Source organism: Trachemys scripta, chromosome 1, assembly GCF_013100865.1.
Source record: "Trachemys scripta elegans isolate TJP31775 chromosome 1, CAS_Tse_1.0, whole genome shotgun sequence".
In the NCBI taxonomy this organism is placed as follows: domain Eukaryota; kingdom Metazoa; phylum Chordata; order Testudines; family Emydidae; genus Trachemys; species Trachemys scripta.
Genome location: NC_048298.1, coordinates 303,704,732 through 303,716,888, shown reverse-complemented (window position 1 = coordinate 303,716,888; position 12,157 = coordinate 303,704,732). Strand labels below are relative to the sequence as shown.

General features: G+C 39.5%; 1 protein-coding gene across 3 annotated transcripts in view; it reads right to left on the bottom strand.

Moving 5' to 3' along the window:
* ATP8A2 (ATPase phospholipid transporting 8A2) overlaps positions 1 to 12,157 on the bottom strand; it is a 584,689-nt gene that overhangs the window by 37,440 nt on the left and 535,092 nt on the right. For all 3 annotated transcript variants that reach the window (XM_034758733.1, XM_034758730.1, XM_034758731.1), the window contains exons 34-35: positions 10,377 to 10,465; positions 1,665 to 1,769 (exon numbers count right to left, since the gene is read on the bottom strand). In XM_034758733.1, the coding sequence (XP_034614624.1) occupies positions 1,665 to 1,769; positions 10,377 to 10,465 (194 nt within the window). The remainder of the gene's footprint in view (positions 1 to 1,664; positions 1,770 to 10,376; positions 10,466 to 12,157) is intronic.

Sequence of the window (12,157 nt, the reverse complement as noted above, 5' to 3'; positions counted from 1 at the left end):
CCCTCACAGCAGATTCCCTAACAGTTTCACAGAACTGAATGCCTGGGGGCTAAAGACTACTTGTTCTCAGAGGAGTCCTTTGGACCCAATTCATTTCCATTGGTCCAACAGGATTTGAGATTGTTGACTATTAGTTCACGGTGCAAAGCATATATCTTTAAACAAGTTTTTGCCTGATTCTGAACAGTGCTGAGCACTTTCAGCTCCCACTGAACCCAAGGTGGTTGCTCAGCACCACTAAAATTTAGCCCATTCTTATTTAAGCATCTAATTTTAGGTCCTCAAGTTTCAAAATTTTGGTTTGAGCCTTTTACTTTTGTTGACTTTGCTCACTAAAGTTGCTTATTCATTTTAAATGATTCTAGGTTCACCCTAGCACCTTTGCATGTGGCTGCGATTTATAAATAAAACCATACATTTGTAGTACTCAAAAGCAGCAAGACAGAAAGTGACTCACTGTTAATTAAAATGACCTCTACATATTTTGTTTTTTTCTTTTCTTTTTGTTTTGTACTATTTTTCCTTCGAACTTGATCCTTGAGACTGAGATCTGGGCACTAAGGGCATATTATACAAACATATTAAAATTCATACTAGGGAATCTCTAAAGCTTTTCAGTGTATTAGTCATGGTGGCAAATTCACTTCTTGGCAACTTGTGACTTGGTAGGCACTATCTGTAGAGAAATGAAGCTGAACATTTATTATCCAGCTTGCCTCAGCAGCAGCTACAATACGGCAATTAGTTTACCTTAGAATAGACATCAAAGACTCAAAGGATGACCTTGCCCTGAAAGAATGAAATCTTTTTAAAACCCCCATTCCACTCAGTTTGCTAGTTTATAAGGTTTGCTAAAATCCAGTTTAATGATCATGTAGTTTCTTAGCAGGTCATGTGGTGCCATATTGTTTAAGGAACACAAGAATTAGTTATAAACCCTTTTTGAACTCAGAGAGCTTTCCGATTTGCTGAGGCAGAGCCACTTTCTAAAGACGTAAATGAAACTGTCTGAAGGAAAAGCCTCACTATGATTTTCTTTAGCTTCTTTCAAACAAGACAAAAGTTCCCACACAATATATACGCTCCCTTACAATGAAGCATTTAATAACAGCAATACGTTCTGTCCATATGGCGTGGCTAGAAGGGAGAAGCGCAAATGACCATGCTGAGAAGTCTGTACTCACAGCCCTGTAAATTACAGATGAAAAGTGAGAGCACAAAAGCTGCGAGGTCAGACAAACCGGGCCTGGTACCAGTGCAGACCTTATTTTCTGTTTTCCATTCCTCCTTTTAATGCTGGCCTAAAATTTTTCATGTCCGAAGTCATAGCCAACTTTTTTTCTTATCCAAACATTTGATCAAAACCCCTGGTACCATCCAATATAAACAAACTTAGTTTAATCTGCTCTGGTGACCAAGTGGTAGTGGTACATGCCATTATGAAGGAGATTTGAGTTGGAGTCTCAAATTTGGCTTTATGCAGCAATAATACAGGAGAAATGAAGTGGAAAAGATGGATTTAAAAAAAGAAATGTGTGGATAAAATTGAGGAGGATACTTAGGATCCCACCTAGAATTAGGTATGAATGAAAAAAAAAAAACTTGGGGGTGGGGGTGAAGGAGGAGAAATATCTGTTCTTTAAATTAGGATGGAATTGCCCCACCTCTTTCCATTACTATCACGAAGCATGGCTTTTCCCAGTTCTTTGGATTTAGTTTCCAGCTCCTGAACCTGCTCCAGCAAAGTTTTATGGTAGGTATGCTTGGCCCTGTATCACAAGGAAAAGACAAAAAAACAAAAACAAAAAACACATGAACGTTCACATGGCTGTAAAAGACCAAATTTCCTTCTCAGACAAAAAAGGCACAGAGCCTTTGATTTGGGAAGATTTGGGAAATAGGGCAATGCAAGAGTGTACAAGCATGGCAATTAGTCCAGATTCATAATATCTGGGTAATGTTACATGAAAAGGGCAGAACTGAAAGACTATAAACTCAGTATAGTTCATCTTCTTTAACAGAACACTCTGTCTCTGTAAAACTGTGCAGAGCTGCTGGACTCCGGAGACTTGACACCACTGCCATGGGACTGCTCAAGACCCGGTCATCCAAACAAAAGAGCAGGGTTTCACTGAATATTCATTGAAGTAAAGCATGATTCCATTTTGTCCTTTGAGCCACACATTGCGGTGCACTGAAAACCTGATTACAGTCTCAGATAATCATTGCCATTCAAACCTTCTAATTTTCATTTATGAGTATTGTGACACTGCACCCCGTATTCTTCATAGTGATATGATTATAATATGATTATAGCATAATTATGATGTGTTTTACGCAAGATAAGTCATGTGAGATGTCATTGGAAAAGTTATGATTTGCTGAATATGATTATCCTATTTGTATGCATGTATCATTTTTGCATCTGAAGTTATGAATATTGACTATGTATCTGTATTTCAAATGTAGTTATACCTGGGTGACACCCACTAGGCAAGATGCTTTCTGTCTAGATAGCTGGTTGGGAAGGGCCTATTCAGGGCAATGAGCCATTAGGGAAAACAATAGGCCTTAGGAGAAGTTTATCAACCACCTGGTGAGCCTTCCTGGAACACTCCAAACAGCTTGTAAGTAATGGCTGCTATGACTCTACAAGGACATGTGACCAGACCACATGATCCTAGACTCCATCTTGGGATATCAGTATTTTTCCAAAACTGCTCTGGGAACCAAGTTTTGAAACAAAAGGTTTCCGCCATATGCTAAAGCTATATAAGGCAGGGAGTGACATCATCTGTGGTGCTTCACTCCCCACACTAGAGGACTCCTGAAACATCTGAGGAACAAAGTCTGAACTGGGGGAAGTGCTGGACCCAGGCTAAAGGGATTTCTAGCCTGTGTATGAAGATCTGAGAAACCCAAGCTTGTGCAGCTTGTGCCTTAAGAATCTATAAATCTGCCTGTACCATCAGTTATGCTGAGAATCTGCTAATTCATATCCAATCTATTTAGTATATTAAGCTTAGTCTGCGTTTTTTGTTTATTTGCTAGGTAAATCTGCTTTGATCTGTTTGCTATCCCTTATAATCACTTAAAATCTCTCTTTTGTAATTAATAAATGTATTTTATGTTTTAATCCAAACCAGTGAGCTTTGACAGGTGTGCTTGGGGAAATCTCTGCTTGGTTACCACAAGTGTGCATTGTCCTCTTCACATTGAGGGAGAGGCAGACCGGGTATTAAACCCATATACTGGCTAGATTTGACCAGGACAGGATGGTACTGCTCTGGGGTCTAGGCTGGGAAGCTGGTGGTTAGAGAGCCTGCGTGTAACTGCAGCTGGGTGTGTCCATACCTGTGTGAATGCTGGTGAAAGTGAGGCTGGAGGGCTTTGCAGCTTATCACAGCAGTACAATGTGAAAGGGAGCCCACGCTGGGGGGTCAGAGGGCTCAGTGGTACCTCAGTTTCAGGTGGCACCCCGGGGGGAACCAGTCATAAGTATTTCCAATTTTGCTAGACTTAAAAGATACTTCCCTCCCCAATCAGCTTCCAGAAATAAAGTAACAGGACTGGCTGTGTCCTATTTCCTTGGGTTTGGCATGCAAAGAACAATTTTTGTACCACAGGCATAACTAGAATTTATACATGCTTGGGTCTCTGGAGTAAAGAGACTTGGGCCTTGTTTCAGGTCTCACTTACATCATCATTCACTGGCATCACTCCTGAATTATGCTTGTGTAAGTGAGGGGAGAATCTAGTTCTCACAAAGTAATTAAAAAAAAATCAGGAATATCTTTCTCCAATGGACAGTTTCAGCCTCCTCTTCTATGTCACTTAATGGAGAAAGAGTATCCCAGGAGATAATATTGATTTATATATGACAGCAAAATACACTTGAAACAAAATGGAGTCAAGTTGCCTGAGACACCAGTATAGACTTGAAAAGATAAAGTATTTGCCTCTCAGTATTAAAATGGTATGTTCCAATTCCAGAGATGACAAAGACATCCTAGGCAGACAGAGAGATGTAATTTACACCCAATAATCCAAAACATAGTTTTAATCTGTTTGCATTATGGGGAGGTACTGATTGATGTACACATCATTAAAAGATAACCAAGATACATTCATATTATTAATTCCATGATTTTCATTATTCCTCCTGCTAAAAACCCTCACTACTGTGGACAAAAAGTCCTTGCTGATACTACAGGTACTGTTATTTATTTATTTACTTATTTTTAAGACAGCATTTTCAAAACTGACCTCTAATTTTGCATACCCAATTTTAGGCACCCACGGTTTGACTAAGCAGCCATAGCTCTCAGTAACATAAATGGTGCAGGATCAGGCCCCAAGTCTCAAAAGTGGAGGCACCCATAGTGAAAGGCCACTTTTGCAAATGTGGGCCTAAACATGCACCTGAACATAAAAGAAAAGGCAGCTAGAGATCGAAGGGTTAGAGAGGAGGAATATGAGAGGCTGTAAGGAAAAGGAGACTCACATAGTATTAAAGAATACAGTCCTACCAACATACATTAGCAGTATACTTGAAAATAGAAATAAATACACCCACATCAAGAGAGGGATAAAGCTTGAATGGTAGCATGGACATATACTGATAGGCAATGAAAATAGAGTAACAGGAACATTTTTAAAAAAGTTGTATAGTTTCAAGAATGTTATATTACTTAGAACTGCACAAAAATTAATTAGATTCAAGTTACTGTGGCTACTTAGACTAATAATTAGACTCATCCTCCTCTTTGAGAACTGAAACTTTAGACAGTTTTTAGGAGATAAAGCCTGCTTTAAGCTTTGGGCTATTAACTCTTATAATCTTTCCAATTGACTTTGCTTTCACATTCCTCTTAATTTGACTAAATATGTTAAAACATTGACCTTGAACTTATCTCCTGCCTTTAAAAGAGGCAATATCGAGTACTGTAGACTTGAGGAGTTTTAAAGTCTATATAAATTTGGAACTTTACAAATCCTTCAGATTTACTTTCATATAGAGAGAAATCTGGAAAAGTACAAACTATCCAATCTCTTCGAAGACTCCATGTTCATCTTTTCAAGTTTCCATTCATCATAAGAGATTAGAGAGATGCTTTTCTTTTCTCTCCCCAGAGTGAATACTGAATCCAAAATGTAAACATAATGGGGCCTTAGCAACAGAGAGTCCAATTAGTGAAGTACAGTAAAAGCAAGCAATGCATTGAGAAATTTCACCATATGACAAAATATTGTTGCCTTAAAGTCTGAGAGCATCGAAGTTATTTTTAAGTAATACAAAACGATGGACTATGCGGGTACTGCATCCTGGCTGGGTATCTAGAAAGTACTGATACAAAGCCATGTTGTTGTCATATTATTGGATAATTTCTTGGAGTAAGGACCTCATTAAAACAGACAGTAATGGTGGGAATTTAGTATTTGTAAAACAGGCTAATGATAATCCATCCATGTATGTCTAAAGAATAGGGGCTACAAAATGAAACTCTTATTCTTCAGGGCATTACCCTGCTCCCATTGAATTCAACGGCAAACTTCCCATGGACTTCAGTGGGAGCAGGGAGAGGCACTTTGCCGGACTGCTTTTTTCAGAATGGCAGAAATTAACCTTTGAAACAGGAAAAGAAAGGGACAGGTCCCAGCTGTGCCTTGTACTTCACAAAATATCCTAGCGCTGGGATCATTTCTCATTACTATGAAATCCCCTGTTCCATATTATTGGTTACCAGGCAGTAGAAGTGCTGTAGAAAAACAGGTTTTCTTCAAGAATGTTAAGAGAGTAGAACAGAAAAGCATTCAAGATTTAACTGAGCATTTTAGACACACCCCCATGTTCAGAGTGGTGTAGAGCCTAGGGGAAGAGCTGGAGGAATTTTGGAGGCGTATTTGCAGATGCACCCTGGTGGTAGGTGTTCCATATTCCCTTCCTGAACTCCATGCCAGTTTTGCCGTGGCCACACCTTCCTCCCTCTGAGGTGTTTTGTGCCCAAGGGGCACATAGATGGAGCATTTTCTGTGCTCCAGGGATTTTATCTGTGCCCAGCTGCTGCTGCAGAGGGCTGCAAGGAAGGAGGATGCAGAGAGGCTCTTTATGTTCTCCCCTCATCTGCTCCATTGTGCAGAGCAGATGGGCTCAATCTGGCCTTAAGAAGGCCTAGATCTTTTATGCATTTCAAGATTTATTAATTAATGGGTGACTCCTGGAAATTCTGACAACACAACTAAGTGATACATAGTTCAAGAACAATATTAATTACTTTTGTCCTCTGGTCCCAATTCACTGCAACAAATTATTTCATCTAAGGATTCCCATGTATCCTTAAATGCCCGATTCTGCAATCCTTACTGGTGCTGAGTAGCAGTTACTCACACAAGTAGTCCCAGTGACTGCAGTGGACCACTCAACTTAGTAAGTGCTTCTTATTGAAAGAGTTTACTCCTGGGGGAATTCTGCACCACTGTGCATGCACAGAGTTCATTTCCCCCGCAGATTTTTTTTCTCTTCAGAATATAGATTCTGCTGGAGAGGTGCTGCAATTACACATTTTGCCCACCAGGTGCCGGAAGAGAGGGCAGCTGGCCAAAGAAACTGCGTTCCTCACAGCAGGGCCTGGTGAGGAGGCACTGGACGGCCAGAATGGGGCACACAGGGCTGCTGGGGAGGTCACAGAATGGGGTTCAGAAGGGCTAGTGGGGGGACAGACTGGGGTGCAGGCTCAGGAGCTAGTGGGGTGACAGCATTGAACCAGCGGCTGAATGGGAGAGGGGCTGCAGGGCCACAAGGAGACAGGGGCTAGGGAGTGCAGGGACACACAGGGACGGGGCCAGATGTGCCTGACTGAATGGGAGAGGCATGGGGTCGGCCAATGTCTGCCTGGGGTAGGCTCCCCACCTCCCTAATAATCCCCCCCCAAACCTCCCTGTTCCATACTTCTCCCACCCACACCCAACAACCCTCCAGGTTTGCTCCCAGGCTCCTTCCCTCAACTTCTCCGTTACCCTTGACTCCGCCAAGCCTTTTTACTGCTTCTGACGGGTACAGGAAATATGCTTCTGTATTGTAGTTTAAATGAATTACTCAAAGTTCTGTATTAATATGCCTAGTAAGGAATCTATATGTCAAAAAAAATTCCTGAATTTTTTTTGTCTGTATTGTTACACACACAGTTGCTGACAGGTATTTTGAAATAAATTACCAAAATAATTGAAACTGACAGGATTATATTGTGTCATTTTGATAAATAAAATATGTAGAATTTTAAAATATTGGATGCAGAGTTTTTAAATTTTTGGTATAGAATTTTTAATATTTTGGTGCAGAATTCCCCAGGGAGTAAGAATTTGGACTTTTATAAGAAAGAAACAACCCCTATATATTTCCCCAAGCTGAAATTAGGAAATTGGGTCCAGAGTTAACAATGTGATATTAGAGCCAAGAACTTAATAGTAAGCTTCCTCCTCTTTCTGAAAAGAAAGGAAAATTTTCCACATTTTCTTGATTCAGTAAAGAGGTTTCAGGCACAGAGCTGCAGGGAACATGGGAGATAAGAGGTATGTTGACAACTGTAGCCTACATAACAAAGGAAATATAAACCTAGCTGAAACTTGCCAACATAACAAATTTCTAGAATGGGATAGTGTCCCCGTTTAGAAATAAAAAGATTTGCATGGGTCTGGAAATATACTTGTTCTTGTCCCTTTCAGTATTCTACCAGATGTAAACTGTACTCTGCACTTACTCTGTTCTGGCAGCATTCCGTACTGAAATTTAGCATATGTCTTTTGGGTCACAGGAATGCCCTTTCTGTGGACATATGTTTCATGTCCAAAAGGAACTGAAAGGGGTAAACTCCATGACCATGAAAAGCCAGAGCTTCTGGAATTTTATGTCTGACAATGGATTCTGCTGAATTATAGACAGCAGCATGTAGTCCCTGCTGCAGAAAAAATCTGTCTAGTCCCTCTAATTTCCAGGGGCTTTGGTCATAGCTCAAGTTTTGCATGGCAAGCCTCTTGAAAAGGAAACAGACCTTTACTCCTTACATATGGTAGTGCTGATAGCTGTGTCATTTCATTTATCCTAGTTTAAATGTTAATGGTGTTAATTTTACAGCAACGTCTAAAAAAATCTTGTTTGGGAGAACAGATTCCTTGCTTAACAGTGATAGGGGCCTCCTGTTTAAAATCTGTTGACAATACCCAGTAAATCAATCTATATTTGTCTAGTGAGCTTCACAATCTATTTACATTCCTGATCTGAACTAGTGAAAAGACACTGTTGCTGAAATCTCACTAAAAAATACACAAAGAAGAATTATTCAGGCTAAGTCAGTAATAGACATTTAATGACTAATAGTTTCTGATGACTGGCCCTTTATAAGATTTTACAATGCTTTAGCCTGAGCACTGATAAGAAGAGAGGGCAACTTGAGGACACAAGTTTGACCTGCACTAACTGTCTAGACAAACATTTTCAAAACTCAGCTGGCTAATGTTAGACACCTAAATCCATATTTAAGACCGGTTCCTGCAAACAGTTACATACATACCTTTAATCATGAAAGTAGTCCCACTGACTTCCAAGTGAGTAAACTCAGTGCAGGATTGGGGCCTTAGTCACACTAATTAACTGACCAGATTTTCAGAGGTGAAATCAGACAACTTACATGCCTTACTTTAGGTTCTCAAGTTGGACATTTTGGCCTCAGTAATTGTTGGACTTGTTCTACCATTTTCAACAGAGAAGTCTCATTGAATACAACAAAAACACTGCAGTACAATGCCCATATTAAATCATATCAGGCTCCAATGGAAATGTTATATTACTGACATTAACGCTAGGCATGGTAATGCAGCTCATGAAAGTTAATCCAATGAACTTTAATGGAGAGAAAGGAAATATTTAAAAAAAATTGTTATTGATTTTTGGTAGGCAAGTACAACAATTTAATTTTGCATTACTGTCGAGCCCACAGAAAAACACATTTACAGTATCTATACATGTAGCCTGATTTATCCTTTTATACTGACATTTGAGATGTGTGTGTGTGTGTTGGGGAAGTTGTCTTACTCTCTACTGTATTTTCTCGATTCCTTCTGTACCTTCTACTCTTCCTCCTAAAAAGGAGATTTCCTCAGCTGCCCAGGAGCTTGATCCAGGGTGTACAGATTACAGGTTACGAGGCTTTCACCTTATGGCTTTGTGACAAATCACATATTAACCTTGCTATCCTCCTATTCCACTCTAGTGAGGATCTGCAATTCTAGCCCCAAGCCTGGAAGAACCCTGAGCTTTCCTCTGTAGAACATAATGAAACATGGCAGTACCTTTAATAAGGAACATAATGATAATGCTTTCTTCAGATCATCATTATTCTTCTTCAAACAGAAAGGAGCTGCTAATATAGTGATACAAACAGTACCTATATTCTGAGTCCAAGAGAATCACTTAATTTAGGCTGAATATCAAGAAAAAAAGCCTAACAGATCTTAACAGTCAGGAATATGACATTTTCCAAGGGAAGAAGTGGAAACCTGATAGCTTGAGACATTTAAAACTAGACTAGACAAAAACATCAGTAATTCTACAATAAAGAACAATCCTGCTTTGCAAGGAGATGGAGTAGATGATGAAATCAGTCTCTTTCATCTCTACATTCTTTGAGTCTGTTACTTTCCTCAATGCTTCCAACTCAGCTACACTTGATCTTTCTTGTGTGAGGGAAAGAGTCATTAGGACTTTTCTCCAACAGTCAAGTCCCAGGACTATTGTCCTCTGTCCCAACTATGTCCAGGAAGCCTCACTGTAGAAGGAGAGGCCTCAAAGTAGCTGACAAGCCAGTGGGTGTTTGCAAGACTAACAGACTTAAAATGAAACGGCCAGACAAAATACAAAATAATTATCTATACAGAGAGCCACTGTTTCTCTGCCTACAAATTAACGTACTGTTACGTTCCACTTTCTGGATACCTAGCCAAAATGAATAAAGTTTTGGTACCCTTTAATGCAGACAGGACACCTTTGGGGCCTGAAGCCATTGGCCTGTTAGAAGTATACAATGCAAATAATCACAACAAGAAAGAATTTTATTGACCACAGTGAAGCATGTATCCTTGGAAAGTACTTCATGGATATCTTGGCTATTAATCCACTTATATTGCTTGTGTTATTACAGATGATGAACTCACACAGCTTTTGAGTTAGATTCTATAAATATTCTTTTATGAATGTCACTATAATTTAGCATTTAGATAAAGTGTTAGTAATTGTGTGATTGAAAGAAACGGAACTGAATAAACAATAGATTAAGAATGATTTCTACAACAAATATAATTACTGTTGTATCCTTTAAACTTACGCTCTCCATGCCACATCTTTAACAAGGCACGCAGTGGGCACCAGAAATAAACCAAGCCAGAAGTATCCACATCTCAGCACCATTCCTGCCTATGAAGAAACAGAAATAATTAAGGGATGGATCAGCTTCATGTCATAGTGAGTAGTGGTTGTTTGAAAAGAATAAGTAGGTGACAACATTATTAAATAGGCAGACAGGGCCTGATCCAAAGCCTATAGAAGTCAATGAAAATAATCTCATTGACTTCACTGGGATTTGGATCAGGCCTATAATAAATAAATGGTAATGATACTTTACATTGGTATCATCCCTTTCATTCCAAAGGATGTCAAAATGTTTTAGAAGAACACACACAAATCAAACCTTATTGCTACGCCCACTATTGATATAAATCTGTGAATCCACCTATCGGCACAGATATATATCCACATACGTAGAGCCATGTGATGTAAACCGCTGACCATCTTTCTTGCCCTTTGCTACCTAATCCTTCAGGACTCATTTGAACATTCCAGATCTCTGAGCAGCTTCAAATAGCTGTCATTTAAAAACGTCATCAATTGGCCACAGAAACGTTTCAGCCTTCTCCCACTTAAATATGGAATTTCCTCCCAAAATGTCTCCTACCTGAGACCCAGGATGGGCCAGATTCACACCTGTCCCCATGACAAGTTTTTCATACCTTCTAATATCTCATATCCTTGCAGGATTAGCAACAAAAGCATTATAGTTTGGACAGAGTTATTTCCAGAATTCCAATGGGGCCCAGCACTCACGTCTAGCCCTGGAAGGCTCCAAGATAAATTTACTTAAAGTCATGGCAGCGCTATTTATAGACAATCTATTTTAGGTAATATTTAGAGTTTTTTTATGTCTCCCCTCTGAACCTTGTACATTTAGACTAATGGTAACTAGGAAACCTCACTACAGGTTGGAGGGATACAAAAAATAGTTGCTATAAACATATTTAACTAAATGTGGTTTTTCTATAAATGTGACATATATAGGATATGTGATGGTGAGGTGTGGTGTAAGGGTTTTATCAGAACTTCTTTGGGAGGAGCTACAAAACTCATTTGTTCTCTCAGTATTCGTGAATGATGTTCCCATTCCATACTTAATCGTATAAACCTTTATCCCACATTATCTTGTATTCTATGCAAAATACCCACATACACACAAGCGCATGCACACATACAGACAGACAGACAGACACACACACACACTCCTCTTATTTATTTACATCTTTGCGGCATCCAATGGCACCTATCAGAGTAGGATCTTGGTGTGTATATACACAGACTCATACAAATGGAAGAGCAGGCCCACCACTGAAATGCAGGCATGTTTAATTTAACTATGCAACACCACTGCTCAACAATTTTGGGAAGAAGTGAAGAAGAACATTGTGTGTATCTTAAACATCAGGGGAATTTAGGTAGATGTAGAGAGTGAATTTAGATATGCATGGAGTGTAAAAAGAATATAGACTCTGGAATTTGGGCTTGTGATAAGTACTGTAGTATTTTCAGTTACACTTGGTGGTCAGGACCTTCATTTTACACTTCAGTAGAAAAACAGTCCTCAAACCATGCAGAGGCATTGGATCATTATTAAGAACATAAGAACAGCCATACTGGATCTATCTATGGACCAATGGTCCACTTAGCCCAGTATCCTGTCTTTCACAGCGGCTAATGCCAGGTGCTTCAGAGGGAATGCGCAGAACAGGTAAGCATCAAGTGATCCATCCCTGTCGCCTATTTCTAGCTTCTGGCAAA